The sequence below is a fragment of the Schistocerca nitens genome, chromosome 1, assembly GCF_023898315.1.
Source record: "Schistocerca nitens isolate TAMUIC-IGC-003100 chromosome 1, iqSchNite1.1, whole genome shotgun sequence".
In the NCBI taxonomy this organism is placed as follows: domain Eukaryota; kingdom Metazoa; phylum Arthropoda; class Insecta; order Orthoptera; family Acrididae; genus Schistocerca; species Schistocerca nitens.
Window position 1 is genome coordinate 1,063,254,571 of NC_064614.1, and position 26,368 is coordinate 1,063,280,938.

Sequence of the window (26,368 nt, forward strand, 5' to 3'; positions counted from 1 at the left end):
GTATAAATTTAAATGTTAGGAAGTCTTTTCTGATGGTACTTGTCTGGAGTGCAGACTTATATGGAAATGAAACATGGATGATATGCAGCACAGACAAGAAGGTATCAGAAGCCTGTGAAATGTGGGGCTATAGATGAATGCTGAAGATTAGATGAGTAGATCATGTAGCTAATGATGAGGTACTGAATGAATTGGCGAGAAAAGAAATTTATGGAAAAACATGACTGAAAGGAAGGACAAACTGATGAGACAAATTCTGAGACATCATCAAGGAGTTGTCAATACGGTACTGGAGGGAAGTGTGTGGCGGAGGGAGACCAAGGCTTGAATATAGTAAGCAAACTCAAATGGATGTAGCTGCAGTAGTTATTCAGATACGAAGAGGCTTGTGCAGGAATGACTGGAATGGAGAGCTGCATCAAACCACTCTTTAGCTGAAGACCACAATAACAGATTTTCTCAACTCTTTTGTAACAATCTGGTTTGTTTCAGATTAAAACTACTTAGTTTTAGTCTCTAGTACCTCCCTAATTGCTACAAATTGTGCAAAAAGCAAACATTCTTTAAGAAAGGGGAAAAATGCAACTAACAAGAGATTCCAGCATCATAACTATTCACCAATTACTTATCATAATTAAATAAATGTGGTAAGCAAACTCATTCAGAGCACAAAAATCCCGTGTGTGATTAATGTACGTACAATTAAAACACAAAGTAAAGAAAATAACATATTGGAAAAGAACTTCAACATATACCATCAAAGGAGAGAAGAAATGTTAGCATATTATTATACAACAATTATTAGTGTTTCTAGACCAAAACTGGACATAATGCTAAATATCTGCAGAATATTACAAATGTTTGTTAGACCTACCTTTAATTCTGTAGTTATGTGCCAGAAATAATGATTTCCATAAAGGCATATAGTTTTTATATGTGATAATTTTTTGACCATCATTTTGTCTCTCTTTCTGCAACTCCATATCAATCAGCAAGCAATGGGAACAGGTGTGGATTAGTCCTTGATACACTGCAATAAAAATTGACAAGATGCTTTAAATGGAAAGTGGGAGGGAGCAATGGAGGGAGGGAGCAATGGAGGGAGGGGGCATGAAGAACACTGTAATCAAAAACAAGAGAGACAAAATTACATCTAAAATATTTGGGAGCCACATACCACTTGTCATATTTCTAGTAAGTCCTAGCATACAAGGTGAGAGAGAGAAGCAAGTGCCTAGCCACTGGATTCTAATTACTGTTCTTTCAAATTCACAAATTCAATACTTTAAAAGATGTCTCTGTTCCTGAGCTTGTTATCAATAATGTTTACATGTGGAAGAGTAACTTAACTGCAAATAAAATTGAAACTATAATATGTTCAATCCCAAGCAACACAAGCTGCTGCTTGGGGTGCAAAGCTGAAAGGGGCACCAGAGGCATCCAAATTTTAAGATTTTTATATGGGACATTTCACCATTAGTAGCAACCACTTGGGACACAAACCTGAGAGGGGTGCCAGCAGTGCATATCACAATTAGCAGTGGAAGCTGCCAGGTGAAAGAGGGGGGGGATGATAAGTGGCTTGTGTGGAAAAATGTTCTTGAACTGGCCCTGTAAATCCCACATTTCTTCACAGCAACTTCTCAACAATGTCAAGCAGTGGCTGCTGGTTCCTGTTGCCAAGATGCCAGCAGTAACCAACAGCCACTCCCTTATAGTAACTGCCTCGTAAAAATATTGTGGGATTTACAAAATGTGATGCAGTGGCAGACCCAAAAGCCATATATTGAACATATCTGTTGGGAAAGCCTTAAGAGTCACAAAATAAATGATGAATGGTTCTCTCACTTGTGTTTAGCACTTTGTGCAATAACAACATGACTGAAATATAATTCACTTCAACTGAATTCTATTTGAAATACAGAAAAGTTATGAAACATTCACTTCTAAATTATCATTGTTTCATAAAAGGTCCATTTTTGCTTTATATAAACAAAATTCTACTTGTTAAAAGTAGAACAAATAAATAATCATAAAATCAAGAATGGACTCATACAACAGCAAACTCTTTAGACTTGTAGGACCAGGAACAATGGGGTCAGAAGTGACAACAAATCAGCTAACCTGGAATCTGAAGTTCCAGAGCCATAGATTTATTGTTTGAATTACCAGTTTTGAGTTGATTTATGCAAAAATTACATTGTGCCAAACAGGTCTGTTTTCTGTTGCTGTTAGCTACAGCCTTATTACTTACTTAACTATATCACGGGAGATATGAATGGAAGGGTAGGAATTAGGGAATCCTGTAGAATAGTGGGAAAACATGGAGAGGACGAATATAATGACAACGGGGAACAATTGATTGCAATTTAAGAACAATTTTATCTAAAAATTGCCAACACTTTTTCAAACATAATGACATTCATAAATATACTTGGCAAAAGAACACTAAAGAACTTCATTCTATAATAGATTATATTATCATTAGGCAAACAAGTAGTTTCAAGGCAGTAGATGTCAGATCTTATAGAGGAGCCCAGTGTGGACCAGACCACTATCTAGTAAAAATGAAATCTTTTTGTCCATGAAAGAATGCAAGGAATGATACAAGTAACATAAATAAAATGGACCAGATTGAGAAAGATGAAAATTTATCTTTTAATACTGACAGCCTACAAGACCAAAGTATCAGAACACTCTTTGCAGCCAGGATGGAAAGGAAACTGGTTGAATCACATGAAGGAAGTACAGAGGAAATATATGACTATATAAAAACTAATGTGAAAATCATAGCACCAGAGGGGTTGGGTAAAAAGAGAGCAACCACAACTGCGCAGCAGAGTGGTAGTCAGAGGAAATAGAGGTCCTCGTTAGAGAAAAACGAAATGCGTTCCTTCATGGTTGAGTGATAAATCAGAAGAAAAAAAGATATATACAAGAAAGAGAAGAATGAAGTGATGAAAAAAATAAGGATGGCAAAAAATGAAGCATGGGAAAGAACCTGTGCCAAGGAGAATAGTAAATTAGGATTTGGGAGAGCAAAAGAAGCATGGTCAGTGTTAAAAGGGCTTCAACAGGATACAAAAAGCAAAACCAATCTCCAACTGATAACACAAAAGGAATGGGAAGAGTATTTCCAAAAATTATTAAATGAGGACAGAGAAGAATATCTAGAAGAAGGAATAGTGAAAGAAAAAGGACATGAAGATGATGAGATCCAGATTTTATAAAGTGAAGTACTTCAAGCATTGAGAACAAGAAAGAATGGTAAATCACCGGGACCAGGCAGTATTAATCTAGAGTGCCTGAAACATGGTGGTGACAAAACTGTGAAACTGATAACACAGCTCTTCAACAAAATGATACATGGAGCTTCAATACCCAACGAGATGAAGCTAGATTTCATTAATACCATATTTAAGAAAGGGGATCGCAAAATTTGTTCAAACTATATAGGAGCATTAATGAGAATTTTTGCAAAAGTAATTAAAAACAAACTGGAAAAAAATTTTAGAACCCAAGAAGAACAATGCGGATTCACAGCTGGGAGATCATGTGTACACCATATTTTCACATTACGACAGATTTTGGAGAAATGTAGGGAAAAATCAAAAAATATAGGATTAATTTTCATAGATCTAGAAAAAGCGTATGATATTGTTCCAAGAAAATTATTTTGGAGAGCACTACATATGACAAACATAAACCCTTCCTTGAATAAAATAATACAACAGATGTATAAAGATAACATTTGCCAAGTGAAAGTTGGTAATAAACTTTCATAGAAATTTAGAACAAGCAAAGGCCTTTAACAGGGCTGTCCCATGTCACCATCATTATTTAAAACCTATATAGATATTAGACTTAGAACATGGTCTCGTAAATGTAATAGTATGGGATTAGAAATAAGAGATGGAGTTTACCAACATCATTTATTGTTTGCCGATGATCAAGTAGTCGTAGCACAAGATGGGGAGGATGCTAACTATATGTGCAATCAACTAGCAGCAGCATACAAACTTGGGGTTTGAAGATTAATTACCAAAAAACAGAATACTTGACTAACGATTCAGAAGAGCTATACATTGAAGGAAAGAAAATCAAAAAAATAAACACTGTCTGTTATTTGGGATCCATTTTAGAAATAGAGGGGAAAATCAGAGTCAGAAATCAATAAAAGAATTAGAAGTGGACAGAAGGTCACTGGGATGCTCAACTCAGTCTTATGGAGCAGGATTGTAATGAGCAGAACTAAAAAATTAATATACAAATCCATATTAGAGAGTGTGGTTCTGTATGGAATGGAGACCTGGACAATTAACCTGAAGCACATTAAAAAATTACAAGCGCTAGAGATGGACTTATGGAGAAGACCGGCAAGAATCTCCAGGAAAGAAAAGATAAGGAACACCGAAATAATAAGGAGAATGGAAATAAAAGAAAGAATATATGACGTTATGGATAGGGAGAAATTACAGTGGTACGGGCATGTACGACGAATGGAGAAAGCCAGAATACCAAAATTGATACTGGAGTGGGAACCGGAGGGGAGAAGAAGAAGAGGATGACCTATGACCACCTGGCTCCAAAACGTACAGCACACAATGAGGAGAATGGGCGCAGAGGAAGAGGACACACAAGATTGAAACACCTGGAGGAATATTTTGAAAATATAGTTTAAGAACGTTTATTCTTTGTAAGGTAATTTCCAAGTAAATTATTATGTTGGAGGTAAGCCTCTGTAATGAGGAAAAGCTCAAAATAATAAAATAAGAAACTATATCACACAAACTTTCAGGCTAAATTCTTACAGTGTTAACACATCTTCCAGAGTTCTTCCATTAACCACATTTCTCATTAGTTTTGTTGCAGTTTTGATGGTTTAAATGAAAGTGGAATTAAAATTGAATGACAAGTTGAAATTTTGTGTACTTAACTGATCACCAACTATTCCGTTTTTGACAAACACAAAGATCGGACAAAGGTATATAATCCACTACCACTAAATCTTAATCCAGTAAGTAATGCGTATTTTCCACTTTGAAGACAGTCTCTCACAAGTTTTAAGAAGTATTGTGTCAAGTGTGCTGCATGTTCAAACTTTTACTTTTTAAATTCCAATTCAATTCATTTTTGTAGTTCTTACCCATCTATGGAAGATCTGCCTAATGGAAACTTTTAGAAATTGGTTTCTTGTTAACAAAGTAACTTAATGTAAAGGAACAAAAAATTTCAGAACAGCATGACAAAATTGCACTAGAATTACAACACACTTGTTTCAGCATTCCCTGGTCAAGTCAGAACAATCATTAAAATTTACAACATAAAATGTTTCCAACCAACAAGTTATATGTCACATATGACACACTTTGCCCAAAATGCGATTTCAATTCAACAGAAAAATGCCATCAGTAGTGGTAAGAGTAAATATGTTCTTTATACAAACCTACTACATTTATAAAGTCTTCCAGCAGCACCAACTTAGACAAAGATAAGTTGCAGAAAAAGCTCTGCATAGCTTTAATTATGCTAAATGTAGTGCTCTCATAGGCATGTGGAAAAATCTGAATAAGTAATACTGTGATGTGTTCCAGTGATAGCTGCTGCGAGTAATGTATGATTTCTTTTTGCAGGAGTAGCTTTCCCAATGATTCCAAGTACTGAGGTAAATGCCACACTCTCTTCATGCGCAGAAATACATCTTCTTGTGTTGAATACCTATAATGTTATGAAGCATAGTTACACTTCAAAGAATTAAAATTTATTCAATATAACAGTACTGACAGCATGGAATGCTCTGTTTTACAAAATTCTTAGAATAAAGTACAATAACAGTAAGGGAAAAAGATGACTCAATCAGCATATGCTACAAGGAAAACAGGTGTCATAACCAGCAGCTGCCAGAGTAGGTCATTACTATCCCATGTGTAGACCACCATTAACACCACAACACAAATGGTTGTGTTTGGAATGAGCCCATGACCAGGAAGCATGCATCACACTGTTTTCTGGATGAATTGCAGTTCAGCATTATACCGGATGATAGTTGTTGGCAAGTATTTAGGCAACCTGAAGAGATGTCTCACTCTTTCAGTGCCTTTTTTTTTGCAGGGGGGGGGGGGGGGGGGGGGGTGCACATCAGTATTACTCCTGGTGCCATAGAGTGAAGAGGAGTCATCAAGTATAACTTCAGGCCACAGTTGGTTGTGAATGAGGGAACTAAGATGGCACAACAGTATCTCACAGACACCCTATGTCCTCTCGTGTTCTCTCTTCCTGCAACAGTACTGTGGTGTCCGTTCAACAGGACAATGCTCATCCACACATGGCATGTGTATCTATGAACTGTCATCTTGATGTTGAGCTATTCCCATGGACAGCAAGATACACTGATCTGTCTGCAATGGAAATGTTTGGGACTTGCTTGGATATCAACTCCATCTCAGTGCCAGAATCCAGGATATCAAGGACTAGTCAAAACAGTTGTGGGCAAGCTTGTCTCAGGAGAGGATACAACAGCTTTTTGGCATCCTAACCAAATTATTGCACTCATTCACATCAGAGGGGGGTGCAACATCATATTTATTGTAAATGTAACTCAATTTTCTAATCACTGAAATAACATCACATACCGTTTCAATCAGGGAAGTTTCATTTTGTTCCCTTCTCCCCCTCTGGGTGCTTCAGGCAGTGTATATAAAATGACACAAAACTGTTTAAGGATGTCAAAAAAAGATTACAACATTTTGAACTAAAATTTGTGAAGAAGAAAGTGTCACTTTATTTATTGGTCGCCCCTTGTATGTGAACAAATGCAGTTGATGCAAATAAGGAGATAAATAGTATATACCAGTAACTTTGCCTTCCAAAATAGCTGACACAATTGGCACAGTACAGTTTTTTTTTTTTTTAAATAGAGGCAGGGAAGCAGTAAAACAAGCAGGTACTGCCATAATTACTCTCATTTACATTCCTTCTGTGCTTCCACATATCTTAAAAATCACTCTGTCATCAGGGTTGCCACAATTTCCCCAAGTAAAATTCCCTGATTTTCAGACACATTTCAGCATTTTTCCCCTGACAAATTTTGAGATTGATTGATTGATTGATTGAGAGGGTTAATGGGGCCAAACAGCGAGATCATCAGTCCTGTGATTCCTAAGTTACTCACAGAAGAAAGCGGATCAGCCAAAAGTGGATGGTTCAAAAAATGGTACAAATGGCTCTGAGCACTATGGGACTTAACTTCTGAGGTCATCAGTCCCCTAGAACTTAGAACTACTTAAACCTAACTAACCTAAGGACATCACACACATCCATGCCCGAGGCAGGATTCGAACCTGAGACCGTAGCGGTCACGCGGTTCCAAACTGAAGCGCTTAGAACCGCACGGCCACACCGGCCGGCCAAAAGTGGATGGATCCAGTAAGGGGAGTAAACTATAAAATAAGTTAAAACACACACATACACAGTAAAAGGCATAAAATGGTAGACCAAATCTAAAAAACTGGAATTCCTGGGGGAATGGTCACAGAGTCCCAGACTGAGAAAATGTGAGAGAGGTCCCAACCTCAACCACCATGCCTCTGCTCCAAGAGTAAAGAAAACCTTATATCTGGAAATAACCACTTTCACAGAGGAAACTGAGGACCAGTTCAACCATCTGTGAACTGTCTGCTAATATTAAGTTAAGGAATACTGTACTTAGCATGAAGAGGACATTCTATCAATATGTGGGATATCATCAGTCTGGCTCCACAACCATACTGTGGCGGTGGTTCGTTGCACAGAACACAGTGGGTGAGCCTGGTATGACCAATACATAAACGGCATAAAGCAGTGGACTCCTTCCAAGAGGAGCAGAAGGAAGAGCACCAAAGCATAGCAGTCTCCTCGATTGTAGTGAGTTTATTACAGAGAGCAGGAGCGCACCAGATGTCATTCTACTTTCGGGCAAAGAGAGATTTGACATAGATCTGCATATCCACAGCTGTAGTCATGAAAGGGAATGGACCATGAGTATCAGCTTACCTAGCCAAACAGTCAGCCCTTTCATTCTCTGGGATACCCACATGACTTGGGACTCACAGAGAGAGAACTGAGCAGGCAGCGCGGCCAAAGAAGGAAGGAGAGAAGGTAATGGATAGCAGAGATCAAAGGATGATGAGAGTAGCACTCTGCTCAATGACTCTGTACATATTAAAACACTGTGGAGGGAGGCCTGAGCAACAAAATAGGGGCCCCGGTAACAGCTAGCAGCTCTGCTGTGAACACACTACATGATTCTGGCAATAAATGGTTTTCTAAGCCAGTAGGAGACGTGAAAGTGTATCCCGCTTTATTTATTGTCTTAGAACCATCAGTGTAGAAAATGGTAGGACCCTGGAACTCTGCAAGGATGGAATGTACAAGACACCGTAAGACCATAGGGGCAACAGATACCTTACGACTCTGGAGTAGATTGGTCCTATTCTGTTGTCTGGGCATCATCTGGGAGGGGGGATGAGAGAAAATACACGGGGCATATTTCAGTGAATGAAGACAGAGATGAAGATCCCAACAGGGAAGTGAGATACATTCCAACCGGCAATCCCACCCGTGGGCAGTGATCAGGAGGGAGACATCACTCACTTGCAAAGAGGACAGGGTACACAAGATGGTCAGGGAATCTGCGAATGGCAATTGTGTAAGAAACCAGGAGTTAGTTTCATCATATTTGTCTGTGAGGAGACTGTCAACAGGACTAGTGTGAAAGGAACCAATAGCCAGACACACCCCGTAATAGTGAACAAGATCAAGTATTTTCGAAACGGAAGGAGCCATAAACTTGACTTCCATAATCTAGTCTGGACAACAACAGAGCACTGTAAAGATGGAAAAGAGTAGCATGGTCTGCACCCCAAGATGTGTGGGGCAGGAGGCAGAGAGCATTAAGCTTCCAGATCCATGTAGTCTTCAGGCGGTAAATATGGGGCAGCCACATGTGTGTAAGGGGGTGTACTATGACCTGGCAACAAATATGCATAACCCGAATTTTGGAGGGAGAAAATTGGAAGCCATGGGAGACACCCCACACAGAGGTCCATCGGATGGCCCCTTGGAGCCAGCACTCAGCAGATGTTACTGAGTGGGAGCTGCACCAGATGCAAAAATAGTCAACATACAATGCCAGGGTAACCTGAGGGCAAACAGAGATTACAAGCTCATTGATGGCTATGAGGAACAGTGTAACACTTAATACAGAATCCTGAGGGATACCATTCTCCTGAATCTGAGGAGTGCTGAGTGAAGTGCCAACTGGAACTCTGAAGAGCCAGTGGGATAAAAAAAATTGCGAATAAAAATCTGAAGGGGGCCACGAAAACCCCAGTCACAGAGGGTAACAAAAATGCGATGGCACCAAACCATATTGTATGTCTTATGTAGGTCAAACAAGACCGTAACAAGGTGCCGACAGCTAGTAAAAGCCAGTTGGATTGCAGTTTAGAATCTGAGTAAATGGTCAATTGGAGGCATTATCAGTAAGGGAATAGGTGGCACTAATGTAAGGATTGGACAGGGTGTGGCTTTGGGGCCCTCAGAGCGCGGGTCTATCCTCCAGCCCAAGGGTGCAAGCTTCCCGTTCTGAGAACGCTGGGAAGGGGTGTTCTGAGATGGAGCCCCATCCCTAGTGTGAGCCAGAGAAGAGGACTTTACCCTGGCTGAGGAGGAGGAGGAGGAGGAGGAGGAGGGAGGGGCGTTCCTGGAGGGGAAGTAACAGGAGCCGCCGAGTGTGAGGAAATGGAAGGGGGGCAGCGTGGGGGTATGGGGGAAGGATGAGGAGGGGAAGACATAACTGAGGCATAGGTAGAGGAGAGTTTACAGGGTGAAGTCTGTCAAATTTCTTCCGCGCTTGAAAGTAGCTGAGGCTGTCATGAGTCTTCATTTCCTGATTCCCCCCCCCCCCTTTCATGTACACTAGACACTTTGGTGAGTGGGGAGAATGGAGACCAGAGCAGTTTACACAGTTAGGCTGTGGGGAGCAATATAACCTTCCAGCTTGTCAACACAGAACACACAGAAGAAGTGGGAAAGAAGCTATTCACTCAGTGCATTCAGAATGCAGTGATGGAACCAATTTTAATACAACTGAGAGAAAGCATCAACTGTGAGTTTTAATTAGCAATATAGGGAAAAAAATGTAGGTACCTAAGAAACCTTAATAACATTCTTTTTTTTTAATCTATGCTTATGTGTATTGCTACATTACCACACTATTTTTCCCCCATTACTGTGTATTTTGTTTGGTTTCAATGTGCTACAAAGTTGTTTTCACACAATTCGACACTGTTTTAGGTAAAGGAATCACTGAATTGTTGGTGAAGTCACATTTACACACTAAAATTACTTTAATTCTTCATGTTTGCATTTTGTCCCGTTATTCTGCAATACTGCAGTTCCTTGTACAGTTTATCACTTACAATTCAATGTGTCGTAAATATAATTTTTTTTTGTAAGTAATGCCATACTCTTCTTCCTCGTAAAGCAAGCTGTCACAAAGTATCACGGTTTGCACTACGTGAGTTCACATGCCCTGAATCACTCACAAATTGTATTGTCAGCTGACATTTTGACATTTTGTAACGAATATCTGCAACTTTTTTCACAGGCTGAAACATGACTCTATTTGTGAGTTAGTTGTAACACTGGTTTCTATTTTTTATGAGTAGTGAAGAATCTCCTTTTAGAAGGTAGCCATTATATTTTAGACAAATATTACTGATTTCTTATCTTTTTCCCTGGACTGTTTTTCTAATATCTGAAATTAACAGATATCCGCAACAGAATAAGAATGTAATGTGCTGCTGACCTGTTTAGTTTTTTGACAAGCATTATAGAAATTCTGTAAACACTCTTACATTAATCAACTGCGTACTATGCAACTTTTTTTCAACTGACATGTTTTACATTACAATTACATTTACAGAACTAAATTTACAATTTTTATCAATTAACCCTACAGTGTACATTGCAAATTTGTAACAGAAGTAAATATTTCAAAGGATACTTACTCTAAACATATACCCTCAGCACACTGCAAAATAAAACAAAAGGCATATTCTACATCTTCTGACGACCAGCGGGATTCACAAGCCTTGGAGAAGTCACCAAATGCTTTTATGACTGTATGAAGGACAGCAGTTGGTGTGGATTTACTAGCCATTTTTTCGTGGAAATAACCCATGAAATACTGTAAATGAGTAAAATAAAAATCAAGAACAGAAAATTTGATCAAAATGATTTGGAAGAAAATTGCTATATGGTTACTCAGAAATTGTCAACACTACTGTAAATTGTTTAACGTTGAATATAGATGTCCCTTCCATGCCACGTGGCCTAACTTCAGAAAAGTTCTAGTCTGACTATCACGAATTTTCATGTAACTGTATGTGATCACTTGCATAAGTTTCCAATGAACATTGGTAAAGTTTTACTTTCAGCAAATTAATACTCGGAGAGATACAGTCCTTGTTGGATAGTTCAGCATTCAACAATGTACCCCTGTGCTTATGGCAACTTTTTTAGAAATATCTCCGGCAGTATGTGCTTGGGCCATCTTGTACAACTTTTTGCACTCTCTTGCACAGAATAATAAAAAAGATTTCATGCAAGATTTTCATACACATAACTAACTCAAGTCATCCAAAAACATTACCACTTGAAAAAAAAAAAAAGTGAAGTTTGGTTTGTTATATCTCTGGAAATAAGTGTGTGATAAATCCTAAACTTCGCATGCAATAACATACCACCACGATTTCTTAGAATATAAAATTTCATTCTCAAAAAAGTATTTTCTGCAAAATTGGAAATTTGTGGTAAGGTCTTATGGGACCAAACTGCTGAGATCATCAGTCCCTAAGCTTACGCACTACTTAATCTAACTTAAACTAGCTTACGCTAAGGACAACACACACACCCATGCCCGAGGGACTCGAACCTCCAACAGGGGGGGAGCCAAGCGGACCGTGACAATGCGCCTCAGACCGTGTGACTACCCCAGGTGGCTATTTTCTGCAAATTCTTAAACTACAAAAAAAATATCTTGTTCAAAACTGCCTAAAAATTAGATTTCATTTCACAATGTGACAGTTTAAGGCCATAAAAATAATGACAAGGTAAAGCTGCAATTAAAATACCCCCATATTCAGCTCATACTCAAATTAAATCTAATACTTCTATTATGTTTCACAAATGTATAGTAATGAATTTAAAATCTTCGGGGTTGTTAGGCCACATCATATTTCTTCTAACAACCGACATTTTGACTCCTCTGTTGGGACCACCTCCAGAGTCTTGTGATGTTTATCACAGATTGAGCATAGTAATTTATGGGGAAGTAAAATCAGAAGTCCTAATGAAAATGATGAGAGCTGGAATTTTAAAACCCAGAAAAATCTGTAAAAAGAGTAAGATAGAGATCTTTAAGAAACAAAGTATTTTTTTTAAAACAAAAAAGTTTTTGTTTTTTAAACATGTCTATCATGTTCAGCTCTATAAAACTCCTTTTTTTATAAAAATGAAAGAGTAAAGAAAATATAATAATAAGGACAGTGTTCTTTTCGTGTGTCTAATAATCTGAGGCAATCACGTCAACTTTTCAGCATGGAAGTTTGCAATATGCCATTTAAAGAATGCATGCTATACCACTGTGAAAAGCATTCTAGAACAAAAACTGTAGCATCTGTTGTTTCTAACATTTCATACAGAATGAGCCACAGGAAATTATTGTGTTAAGCAATGGATTCATACTGATTAGGACACTTCGGTCAAGCAGCAAATGGCTTGCATGAATTAACAGAAGAAATAGGAACAAAAATTTGGAGTCTGTCAAGCTGTCATTACATTGCCTAATATGAAAGTTTGAATCTAAAGCAGGGCTTCATACAAAGTGTGCTCACAGAGCAAGCACGGTACCCTCAATATTGGCACAAGGTGGAGAATGTAGTCAAATGGAGAGCCAAGTGTGGGACACAACAGCTGCAGTCACATGACTGTCAGTCAATTTAAATCCACGACCAGTTGCATGGAAATCACTGTATGAAATATTATTGCTATTGATGAAACAAATAAACAAAAGTGCACATGTGCCACATTATGATATTAACATATACTTCTACATTTTTCTTCAATTACTTTGTGAGCTGTTATAAAAAAATGATGTACTTGAAGTGTGAGATTCTCAGGGTTTGTTTCTCCCTCCGCCCTCCGCCCTGAACAATTGCTTCTGTGTCCAGAGTAATTCTTCTTGTGCATTGTAGACACAGAGCACAGTTTAGATTGCAATCAGACAGTGAGTTTCTCAGGTGCATCTTCTTACTTTTCATTGCAGAGAACAATTGTTCACAAGCATACATGGAACAGAACAGTGATTAATATTGTAGCCACCTGTTTGCAAAAATGAAGAAATCTATCCCGAGTGATATGTCTATAGAATTCCAAGATGTTTTTCATGTACTGACATTTGTCTGTGTGTTCTCTGTCACACTGTAGGTTAATCATTTCTACATTTTGTTCAGGACAAATCTCTTCAATGTTTGCTGAATATGGAGAGGAGAACAGATCAAAATCATTTTGTAATGCCAGCATATCTTGAGAACATTGCTCACATTCTTCCTTACAGGATAGTAAAATGCGTGAATAACACGAAGTCTTTGTCAACAACAGCATCATGCACATACAATAACTTACGAAAATGAGCTGGATTTCCTTTTACCAGCTGCAATTTTTGCACCCCCCCCCCCCCCCCACCTCCTCATGGGAACATCTCATACCAGACAAGTGTAACCCCACCCACATATTTGTGTAGTAGAGTAATTATGGTGTATGTGTACGTGGATACAGTGTTTGCGCAGCTACCATCGACGTAGCATAACAGACGGAATAAGGGGAACCAGCCTGCATTCGCTGAGGGAGAAGGAAAACCGCCTTAAAAACCACACACATGCTGGCCGGCACACTGGATCTCAACACTAATTCACCGTGCAGATTCGTGCCAGGGACCGTATGCCTTCCCGCTCAGGAAGCAGCGCGTCAGACTGTGCAGCTAGCTGGGCGGGCTAAACATGGTCATACTCTAGCACAAACTACAAAATCATCAGTGTTTGCCAACTGATGGAACAACGATTTAGGTCTGTAATGTTTGGAATGATGCACCATCTTTTCTGGTCAAAATTAGTGACTGCAGTGAAGGAAGTCCATGAAAAATCAGACCTCCGATCAAGACAAGAGGCTGCATGCATTTATGAAAAAGAGTGGTGGATTGAAATTTCTGTAACGCACATATCGTCAAAAAATTCATTTTATTGGCCATGAAAGATTGACAGTGCTGGATTCTGGAACACCACATTACTGCAGTTATTCCAGCTCCATCAGTGACAGCATCTGGCTGGCAGTATAGTTTTCCTTATGATATTCAACAGTAGTTTAATGACACCCCACAAAAAATTAAATCTGCTTGCAGTAAACATAAACCTAAGATCACAAAAGAAAACTCTTCCAGCTTTGGCCTAGGACACATAATCAGGCTTGAGGCCCTATGGAAACAATCAATCTCATCAAACTTGGGATCCTGTGGTACAGATACCCACACACGACTACTGCTGCACAGCTTCGTGCATGGCCACCATGACGACGCAGATGCTGGTTTTCTCACCTTAAAAGAAAGCAGCAGTGGTTAAGCCACAATGGACCATAGCAACATATTTATACAATTTTTTTTCATTTGGACACTTATGTTCTGCATAAATTGCAAACAACGTTAATACAAAATATAGAATGCTTTAGGCTGGAACTAAACTATCACATCAACAGCACAGTGAAATAAAAAGACACATTCAAAATCTTCATTAGCATGAAGCCTTTTCCAGAACATGTTGCAAACTTCATCAAAATCTACACATGTGACAATGTTGCAAAACCTGAAGGCAGTTTATAGAATGAGTGTTGCAACTGTTCAACACTTTCACTACCCTAGTTTCCAGTTCCTTGGTAATGCATGATTAAATTTTGAAATTTATCACTAGTGTGAGTCTTTAGTTACTGCAGCAGTAAAACTGGTTGGAGTACGCTTCTTTTCTGTATTTTTCCGAGTTCTTCTGACTTGGGCTCATTTCCTATGCACCAGGAGTTTTGATGTTATCTTCCCCAGACAGTAATAAAAAACTGGAAAACATAATAAAAAAATTATGATTTAATTCGTGTACCAGGGGATTATGGCAATATTTTCACTGTGTTTTCATCACTTTATTTTTGGGGTTTATACACATGCATTGCAAAATCAAATCTACGTTTTTAGTTGGTTTTTAACATGGCCTTTCTAATCAAAATAGTTTAAAAGAGCTTGCAAAAAATACTTTTCCATAAAAGAGAGTTAAAAATACCCATTTTTGGCATTCTTACAAAAGTCACCAACTTTGTCCTCAATTTTTAAAATACTGGAAAGCAGAAGGAAAACGAAATTTTATGTTCTACGACCTGACGATGTTAAATTATCATGTGCAAAGTTTCAGGTTTATCATGCACTTACTTCTGGAGATATAAAACACTCATCTTCACATTTTTTCAAGCAGCTACTTTTTCAGCCAAATTTGCTTCCAATTATCTATACAAAAATTGCTCAGGAATCTTTTATTATTATTATTCAGTGCAAGAGAGTGCAAAAAGTTAGTGCAAGAGGGTGCACAAACTTATACAAGATGGTGTAGTTTTGTTTCTTTCTAGAAAATGCTGCCGTAGATGGTATGTCCCAAAATTGCCACAGGTCTCCGCAATATCCTTTCTTTCAGGAGTGCTAGTTCTGCAAGGTTCGCAGGAAAGCTTCTGTAAAGTTTGGAAGGTAGGAGACGAGGTACTGGCAGGAAGTAAAGCTGTGAGGATGGGGCGTGAGTCGTGCTTGGGTAGCTCAGTTGGTAGAGCATTTGCCCGCGAAAGGCAAAGGTCCCGAGTTCGAGTCTCGGTCCGGCACACAGTTTTAATCTGCCAGGAAGTTTCATATCAGCGCACACTCCGCTGCAGAGTGAAAATCTCATTCTGGAAATGACTGTATCTCCATAAGTATTGAATTGGTGATTGTGAAGCTTTAGTAAAGTTTGTTAGGCAAATGTGCACATGTCGAGACAAAATTTCATCAAAATACATACGGTCATGCGGGAAGTTGTAGACCACTTGGCATGGAATGACCTCGTTACTAAATAAACCCTATTTTGCTGTCAATTAAGACTTACTATAAGAGTACAAGGAAGTCTGCACAAATGATTACAGATATATTTGACTCACTGGAGAATGTCACGGAAATGGTGAAAAGCCTGAATTGACACGAGATTTGAAGATACGATGCCAGTAATACCGTGGAAGCCTAGTTACAAACTTCCAAGAAGCATTATTAAGTGACAAATTTAAGAATATACGACAATCCCCATGCACATAACTCCCATAGGAATTCCAATGACAAGACTAGACTAATTACAGTCACACATATGCATTTAAGCACTCATTTTTCCTGCACTCCATACACAAATGGGACAGGAAGGAACACTAATATTCCACGAAAGTGTTAAGTACCCTCCGCCATACAGTTGTTCGCAGATTGTGGATGTACATCTACACATATATAAATGGTAATGAAATGTACACACGAAGCACTGACTAAACTTCAACGGTGGAAAAAAAGGAACAAAAAGTTGGTTTGTGTGTTTCTACATCTGAAATATGATGTCTATTCAAATTTTGCGCCAGTCACATTAGGGTGATGCCTGTAGCACTATCACGAGGATACAATCAGGTTTGCTTCAAATACACGCTGTAACAATTGTAATCATTAGTTACTTCTGAGATTAGACACGGTGAGTTGATATTCATCAATAATGCCTTTATGGCGACAAAAATGCCATAATCAACACCTCAGAGTTTGAATGACGTCATGTAATTGGGCTATGAGAAGCTGGATGTGGCTTCCACGATACTGCAGAAACACTTGGCAGGATTGTAGCCAATGTATGTGGCTGTTGGCAGTGGTGGTCACAGGAAGGTACAGTCACAAGAAGACCAGACTCTGAACAGCCCTGTGACACTACACAGGGGGAAGACCATCACGCTCGGCATACGGTTCTGGTGCATTGTACTGCATCTGCAGCAGTGATCTAAGCAGCTGTGGGTACCACTGTTACATAACCAGCTGCTCAAAATCAGTTACTTCGAGGACAGCTCCAAGCCAGAAGCCCTGTTGCGTGCATTCCACTGCGCTAAAACCACCACCATTTGCCACTTGGTGGAGTCAATGAAGGGCTCATTGGAGGGTAATGTGGAGGGCTGTTACATTTTGTGATGAAAACTGGTTATTCCTGGGTGCCAGTAATGGCAATATGTTGGTTAGTAGGCGGCCAGTTGAGAGCCTACAACCGACCTGTCTGCAGCCTAAAAACACTGAACCTTCACCTCGAGCTACAGCCTGAGCTACAATTTTGTATGAGAGCAGGAACACTCCTGGTTATCCTATGCACCCTGATTGCACATACGAATGTCAATCTGGTAATTCAACATGCTGTGCTCTATTTCACGAACAGCATCCCAGTGGATCTTTTCGAACAGGATTATGCTCGCCCACATACTGCTGTTGTAAACCAACGTGCTCTACAGAGTGGACGTGTCGCCTCGGCCTGCTCGATCACCAGAGCTGTCTCCAATCGAGCACATATGGGACATTATTGGACAACAACTTCGGCACGTCCACGACCAGCATTAACCGTCCCGGTGTTGACCGACCAAGTGCCACAGGCGTGGAACTCCATCCCAAAATGGCAAATGTACAACACAATGCATGCATGGTTGCTTCACCATTCTGGCATTTACACAGGTTATTAATGTATTAGCATTCCACATTTCCAGTGGCTCACCTCATGCTTACATTAAATTTGCAATGTTAATCACTTAAATACATATTTCTGAAATTTCTTTAATCTACATTAATTATTTTTTGGTGTTGCATTTTTTTCCATGATTGTATGTTACACCTTTGTGGGAGACTGATACTATGGAATTGTGTAGTATTTTAACTCCACATTTGGTACACATTGTTGAACAACCTGGGGCACCCAAACTAAATACCTACATTTTTCTGTGGTTTGTATATAGTGTCTCAAGTTTGTGCATTAGTTAAACATTTCTGGATGCATTGTCTGTAGCGCATGAAAGTAAATAGCACACACTAGCAGCTGTGTTTCAGTTCTGACAAAAGGCTCCTCCTCTTGTCAGGAAATTTTCACATGATGACATTTCATTTTTAAACAAGTATGTGAACTGTTATTCACCCCCTTTCAATAGCTGGCCCTTGTGGGAGGATACATAAAAGGGGAATACTTTTTCAACAACCACATTCACATCATTGTATAGCATGGTCTCACAGAAAAAGAATAGATCCTTAGGACAGAATTGGTCCTCTGAAAATATAAGATTCACTTACACTTCCATGTGTCATACATTAACAGATTATAAGCCCAATAGACAAAAAATTAGTAATTCCTAGAGAATTTGTTGCAAGCATCATTTAATACCATTTAATTCTGCCACTGGACTTGACAACTGCCTACATTCAGTTAGGAAGTGAGTCCAAAAGGTTGTGCAGATATGTCAGATCCAGGTTAAGCCACACTCTGAGGATCTGATTGTGCAATTCTACCAAACTGCAGGGATAGTGATGTCGGCATTTTAGCCACCGTTCCAACAACACATCTCACAGATTTTATATGGTGTTCAATTCAGTTGATTTTGAAGGGCAATTGAGATGTAATAGTGTGGGGGAATGTTCAGAAAACCAGTCACAGTTTCTTCCAGCACTGCTGCCGTCTTGAAAGACGTGGGTATCAATAGCATACTCACCATATAAATGTTGACTGAAAGGCAACACCTAATCATTCAGAATGTTTAAACAAACATGCTAGTTCATGTTAGTGGTCACCTCAGTGAGTAGGCCACAATTCATTATAAGAAAAATACCCTCGAACCACCACAGACTCACCTCCAGCTTGAACCTGACCGTGCATACATTCAGGACGAAATACTTCATTTGGCCTTCAATGCACCGTGCCATCTGAATATAGGCAAAATATGATACATTGGACCACATTAAATCTGCCAGTTGGCTGCTGTCCAAGTTCGATGATTTCCAGCCCATAGAAGATGCAGATCTTTATGGCCCCTGTGAGCAATGGTCTCTATCGAGGTGACCTACTCCAAAGGTTCATTGCATGCAATTCCTGTTGCAATGTTCTCTCACTGACAGGTGGGAATTGACTTTCACTCACTGCCTGTAGAAATGCCAGTTGGGTTTGGAAGTGATTTTGATTCATAATCCATGAAATGCACCTCCAGTCCCTCTCCGCCAGGATCTTTTTCCAATCCCAATTCTGACATTGCGTTTTGTGACCAAGTGCGTTACAACACTGCTTGTACACACATTTAACAGTTCGCCATAAACACCAACAAACTCAGCAACTTCACACAGCATATAGCCATGGATACTGCCAAACACAATTGCCTCTATTTCCCACTCTGAGATGTTCTTAAATTTACTAATGTTTATGTGCAATACTCACTTAAAAGACAAATATCTCATCAACTGCTACTTCCATATGTTCATGTAGATACAATGTGCATGCAGTTGGGCATGGGACTATCACTGCACTATCTATAAAGGCTTAACGATTCATCTGTGCTTGTGTACTGAGCGACTTAATTTTTTGTTCAGAGAGCTTACATACAACTAGCTGAGAGAAGAAAATGCGTGAGGCAACATTACAAAGTGGACAGAATTCAATGTGATTTGCCCACTTCAGCACTTGCTGCTGCCGCCGCCGCCGCCGCCACCACTACTGGGAGCTAGTTTTCTTCTTGAACACTAAGTTTGTAATAATGTTTCAGTTGATTAAATGAAAGTTAGTGGTGTTTATTTTCTTTGTAACCAATGAACCCAGATGGAATGCAAAATGGAAATAAGTAGGCCTATTACAGATTGCACTGAAATGTTGTCACTGTGTTGCACCCTTTCTTTAAATAGAGAATAGTCATCATAAACTTGCATCAAACAAGATGAAACATATTGTGCTAAATGCAAACAGTCATACCATGATCTCTCTTCAGCTGAGGAAGTATCTTCCACTTCAGTGAACAAATACTAACCTACACTCCTAAACTACACCTATTTAAAGATGGCTCACATTCAAGTTATTAGAATGACTGGATTCACAGTCACGGGAACATAGTGTATATTCATCAGCACATCACTTGTCAGAATGCGACAACTTCCCACTGTGACCAAGGTCATAGGAACACGGGTTATGAATGCCATACTGGTACACTGCAGACACGTGATCGAGCAAGAGCCCAGCTGCAGGGACTCTAGACTCCTGTTACACCTACCAACACTGCACTCAAAAGCTCCAACGGATATTGACTGAACCCAGCTGTACCTCAAATAGTGTTTCTGATGGACTTTCTAATTAAGTTCCTAGTGTTTCAGGGGGAACCAGCTCTATTCATCCATCATACATGCAGCTTCAGGGATCTTGGAACCATTACCTTCCAGAAAATAGAAGTGTAACATCAAACAAGAAACATTAAGGTATTTAACATATCATTGAGAACTAGATCATTAAACATTGATTACAAGTACATATTGCAGAAGGATGGTAAGGGATTTCAGCTGTGTCCTCTTCAAAGAAACATACTTGTCATTTGCATTAACACAGCACCTGAGTGACTTTTTACACACATAAAACTGGGAAGGCGATCGTTCTCTATTTTTAACACACAGTTTACTAAATAAAAAATAAATAAAAAATAAAAAAATTAAAATAAAAAATAAATAAAAAATATTCAAACTGAAGTCTTACATTATTCTCATCTATAGCTATTTTTATTTGTGATTGAACTCGTTATAGAATAAGAAAAGAATATATAATAAAATTGTGTTTGCTTACAATCAAGAGTCCAGAATGCAAACATAGAGAAATCAGAAGTTTGTCTGAAGCTTATTTTCACTAAACTGTAGATGTGTCAAAAGTGGACCCACCAACAAAACAACTTTAGTTACAGCAAGATACAATAATCAGATCATAAGCTCCGGGATACACTGTTAACATCACATCACAGCAATGTGTCTCCCCCTTGTCTTCACAACGGTTGGGCCCTCTCATCCTGGGGTCTGAGCATCCTGTCCTTTAACTTTTCTCAACGTATCCCTCTGTTCTTTCTGAAGAAGGAACTACTAAATCTGAAAGTTACTCCAGTGTATGTAATTTTATGTGCATCAGCAATCCTGAATTTTTGCCTCCAAAGTAAATACTGGCCAGCAATTCTAACTCACAATTTTATAACCTTATTTTATGCATTTTAAAACAAATCAAAATGACCTAGGTCAATGGTTATATAATGGACAAAATTCTACTTATGAAGTTTCAGGACATTCAGATTGATGATAAACTGAGGTGGCACGACAACGCACTTAAATTAACCAAAAAGCACAGTTTTGCCTGCTGTTCAAATACAAATATCTCTCACTGTGTTGACCTGTTTTTGTTTTGTTTTGTTTTTAGGGCGCAGAAACAACTAGGGTCATATGCACCAAGATCAGAACTGTAGAGTATGAAGACAAAGAGAGGAGTTAAAAATGACAACACATTAATCTCAATTGACAGAAAAGAAGACCGCTAAAAACAAGGATATGGAGAAACATCTATGAAATATGCCATAGAGAAATGGAGGACCTGAACTAAAAATTAAATGTCCTTCACCATATTGCTACAATGGATAAAAAGTAAAATGCAGTCGGCAGCCCGCACATCATTCGCTACAACAGCTGATAACTCAGACAGCAAACACAAATGAGAATGTAAGTGGTTAACAAAAAGAGCATTTCATCAGGAAACGGTGGATCATCATCAAAGGTTGAGGAGAATAAGCACAAACTGGTGGGAGAGCACCACTAACAAATGGCAATGGTTAAAAAGATAGTGCCCGATACACAACCTAGCTAGAATCATTTCCTCACGGCAAGAGTAGGAGGAGGTAGGCCAAGCCACTGGGAGAGGCTGAATAACCTGGAGCTTGTTCCCAAGAAGGGATGACCAGTGATGATGCCAAAGTGACACCATCTGCTGACAGACGGCACCACAGATATCGGAGGGAATGTAAGAATTAGCGGGCTGAGGTACAAGAACTGCAGCCTTGGCAGCAGCGACAGCAGCCTCATTTCCTGTCAGGCTGACATGACCAGGAACTCACATAAACACCACAGTGGCTCCATCAAAAGCATGCAGATGACAGCTTTCTTAGACCTATTGCACTAAGGGGTGGACTGTGTACAGCACACAAGTCTTTGAAGGGCACCGAGAGAGTCAGAGCAGATGAAGCAATTCAAAAGCCTGTGTTGTTAGACGTACTGCGTGGTCTGATACAGGGCAAAGAGATTTGCAGTAAAGACTGAGCAGTGTTTCGGAAGCCGATACCAAAATACATCTGCCAATGAAGAAGGCACATCTGACACTATGGTCAGTCGAAGAACCGTCAGTGTACAAAAAGGTACTATTGTGAAGTTCCGTGTGAATGTCATGAAACCGAAGGTGATAGAGTGAGGCTGGAGTAGTATCCTTATGAAGCAAAAGACCGTGGTGAAAACAGGCTGAAGCTGAGGTGATGAAGGCTTCACACCCACTGGAAAGTGGCAGGTAGTGTAAAGTTAAGCTGCCAGAGCAAGAGCCGAAAGCAATCTCCAGGAGGTAACAGAGAAGAGAGACGCACCCCATACTGGCGGTCAAAGGAATCATGGAAGAAGAAGGCAGAGGATGGGTGGCCGCGCATGGCAGACAAATGGCATGCGTATCAGCTGAGAAGAATATCGCATCGGTATGACAGCAGTAGTTCGGCAACTTCTGCATACAGACTTTCAACTGGGCTAGTGTAAAAAGTGCCAGTGGCCAAAATGATGCCACGATGGTGGATAGTATTGAGACATCATAAGAGGGGCGAACATGCAGATGCACAAACGAAACACCCATTATCTAGTTTCAAATGGTGGAGGGTGGTTCGATCTGCTCCCCAGGAAGTACCACTGAGGACACACAGGACACTGAGGGACCGCATACAGTGGGCTGCCAGGTAAGAAACAAGGGAGGACCACGAAAGTTTCCTATCAAGCATGAGCCCCAGGAATTTTGTAGCTTCAACAAATGGAAGATGAACAGACCCAAGATACAAAGACGGTGGAAGAAACCTATTGCACCGCCAGAAATTGATACAAACGGTCTTGTCAGTAGAAAAACAAAAGCCATTGTTCATGCTACATGAGTAAAGACGATCGAGACTTTGCTGAAGAAGCCACTCAATGAGACAAGTCCATGGAGAACAGAAAGGGAGCCGGAGATGCCTGGCAGGGGATATGCCATTATAGGGTTAATGACAACAGCAAAGAGGACGACGCCCATGACGGAACCCTGAGGCACACCATTGTCCAGGATAAAGGTGTCCAACAAGGCAGAACCCATGCATACCTTGCAAATAGTTTTTAAAAATTCCTGAAGGAAATGGGGCATGCAGCCAGGGAAGCCCCACATGTAGAGAATATGGCGGATAGAAGTCCAGCAGCAGGGGTTGTAGGCTTTCTCCAAATCGAAAAATACTGCCACAGTCTGGGATTTCTACAGAAAACCGTTCATGACATGGGTGGAGAAAGTGATTAAATGTTCAACTGCAGAACGATGCTCTCAGAATCCACACTAGGCAGTATTTAGTGAATTGCGAGACGCGAGCCACCATACCAGATGGGCTCGATTCATACATTCCATCACCTTGCAAACACAGCTGGTGAGAGAACTGGGGTGGTAGCTAGTAGGAAGGCGTTTTTCCTTACCGGGCGTAAGTGTGGGTATGACACCGTCTTCACGTTAGCCTCCGGGAAACACGCCCTCTGCCCAGATGTGGTTGTACATACGAAGCAGATAGTGCTTTCCTGCAAGAGAAAGGCACCACAACATCTGAGTGGAAACATCGTCTGGCCCTAGGAAGGGGGATCAGGATGAAGTGAGAGCACGATCCAGCTCCCTCATAGTAAAGGCGGCATTGTAGTAGTCACGATTCGGAGAAGAGTAGGGTATTGCCCAAGCCATCTCCGTTTGTTTCCGATGGAGGAAGGCAGGGTGATGGGGGGGGGGGACCTGGGGGGGGGGGGGGTAAAAAACTGTGCAATACAGAGGCCCAAGGTGTTGGAAATAGCTATAGGGTCCACTTTGACACTGTCTTCCACTGTCAAACTGGAAACTGGGGAATGGATCTTGGCCCCAGTGAGTTGTCGGAGGTTAACCGACATGACGGAAGAGGGAGTGGAACTGGTAAAATAACTGGTGAATGAAATCCAGCTAGCATTTTTGATATCCAGAAGAATGCCATGACAATGTGCATGCAACTGTTTACAATGAATGCAGTTTGCCATCATAGGATGATGGTTAAAAACACAGAGAACATGTCTCCGGGCATGAATTGCATTGTGGCACGCCTCAGTTCATCAAGGGACCGGGACAGAGTGTGGTAAAGAGGAACTGCGAGGAATGGAACGTCCTGCGGTAATAAGGATAGCGTTTGTGAGATATTCTACCTGGTCATCACAACTGGGAAAATGTTGTCCATCAAAGGTCATGAGGGAGGAGTAAAGCTGCCATTTGGGTGTGCACATCAGTGGGGTAGGAGTCAGCAAACAGAGAGCATACGGAAAATGGTCGCTCGAGTATGCATCAGAGAGAACGGACCACTTGGGATGACGAGCAAGTTGGGAAATGCAGGAGAGGTCCAAATGAGAATAGGTGTGTGTGTGTGGAGTCTGAAAGGAACATGGGTGCTCCTCTGTTAAGGCAGAGGTGGTTTAGTTGACTGACAAGATCAGCCAGGAGGGCGCCTATCTGACAGGTTCTGAGAGAACCCCAAATGGGATGGTGTGCATTTAAGTCACCGAGCAGCGGAAAGGGATGAGGTAGCTGCCCAATAAGCTCAAGAAAGTCTGCCCTGGTGACATCAAATGAGGGAGGGGTGTAACAGTTCAAAGGCAAAAAGGTCAAGTGAGGAACGAAAAGGCAAACTTCAATGGCTTGAAGGCAGGTAGTAAGGGAGATGGGCTGACTATGAACATCATCCCACATGAGCAGCATGGTTCCCCCATCAGATGGAATGCCATCCTCGGGGGAAGGTCAAAGCAGACCGGAAAGAAATGCAAGAGGTCAAAGTGGTCATGAGGATGCAATTTTATTTCCTGGAGGCAGAGAACAAGTGGATGTTGCCTTCCAACAGCAGCCATAATTCCTCCTTGTTGAATCTAAGGCTGCAAATGAGGGAGAGTCATGACAAGGAAAGGGGAGGAGGGAGAAAATGAAGGGGTGCCACCTCTGCGGCTGCCGAATGCCAGCCTTCAAACACTCTGCTACAGGGTGCAGAGGTTGGAAGATCCTGCTCCATGAGATCTACAGAGGCACCACTGTTCTCCCTCTATCTATATGTGGAGTCCAGGGTAGAAAAATGGTTGGTAGTGAGCACCAGCAACGCAGAGGTCAGCCAGGTGAGGGTATCACATAGCAAAGAGGATCTCTGCAGCGATGAAGGAGAAGACCATTTGCCTTTGCTTGACTTCTAGGAGCCTTTCCGGTGGGCAGAGGAAGGCTCATATGTTTGCTGGCTGGAGGGATGTAGGAAATCTTTCTGGCAGTATTCCTTCTGTCCTTTTTGGTCTGCCAGTTGTGTATCAGGTGACTCTGCCCTGCGAGGTGAAAGTTTTGTGGCTTGTTGCACAGCTGGACGAGAAGACACAGATGGTACCATGACACTTGGCAATTTCACAACCACTTTGCTGAGTTTGAGGTCACACCTCTGCGTGGTCATGTCCTTCATGGAGCAAGATGTAGCAGGAACAGTACTGCAAGTGCCAGATGGTAGAACACAGGGTTTGCAACTAGCCAATAACTTGCAAGTGACTGAATAAGGCATTTACTCCTTTATCCAGATCTCCTGCACAGCCTGCCCATTTCAGTACATGGGACAATCTCAAGAGAAGGTGATATGGTCACCACTGCAGTTGATACAGTGGGGAGGAGGCAGCATACCTACCATAGGTTACACTTTTGGCCAGGTGTCGACAGGATGTTTGAGTATGGTTCAAACAATGACACTGATAACACTGCATCGGGATCAGAATGTACAGTCGGACTTTGATAACTCCATGGCCTGCTTTGATCTTGGATGGAAGCATCACTATCAAAAGTAAGAAAAAGAGTGCGTGTGGGCACTAAGGACGCATCCA

At 40.6% G+C, this 26,368-nt stretch overlaps 1 protein-coding gene across 1 annotated transcript in view; it reads right to left on the bottom strand.

Annotated features, from left to right (window-relative positions):
- The window catches only part of LOC126226731 (DNA-dependent protein kinase catalytic subunit-like), a 563,510-nt gene that overhangs the window by 447,131 nt on the left and 90,011 nt on the right, over positions 1–26,368 (bottom strand). The window contains exons 8-10 of the mRNA XM_049942233.1: positions 11,052–11,230; positions 5,447–5,718; positions 875–1,030 (exon numbers count right to left, since the gene is read on the bottom strand). Of these exons, the coding sequence (XP_049798190.1) occupies positions 875–1,030; positions 5,447–5,718; positions 11,052–11,230 (607 nt within the window). The remainder of the gene's footprint in view (positions 1–874; positions 1,031–5,446; positions 5,719–11,051; positions 11,231–26,368) is intronic.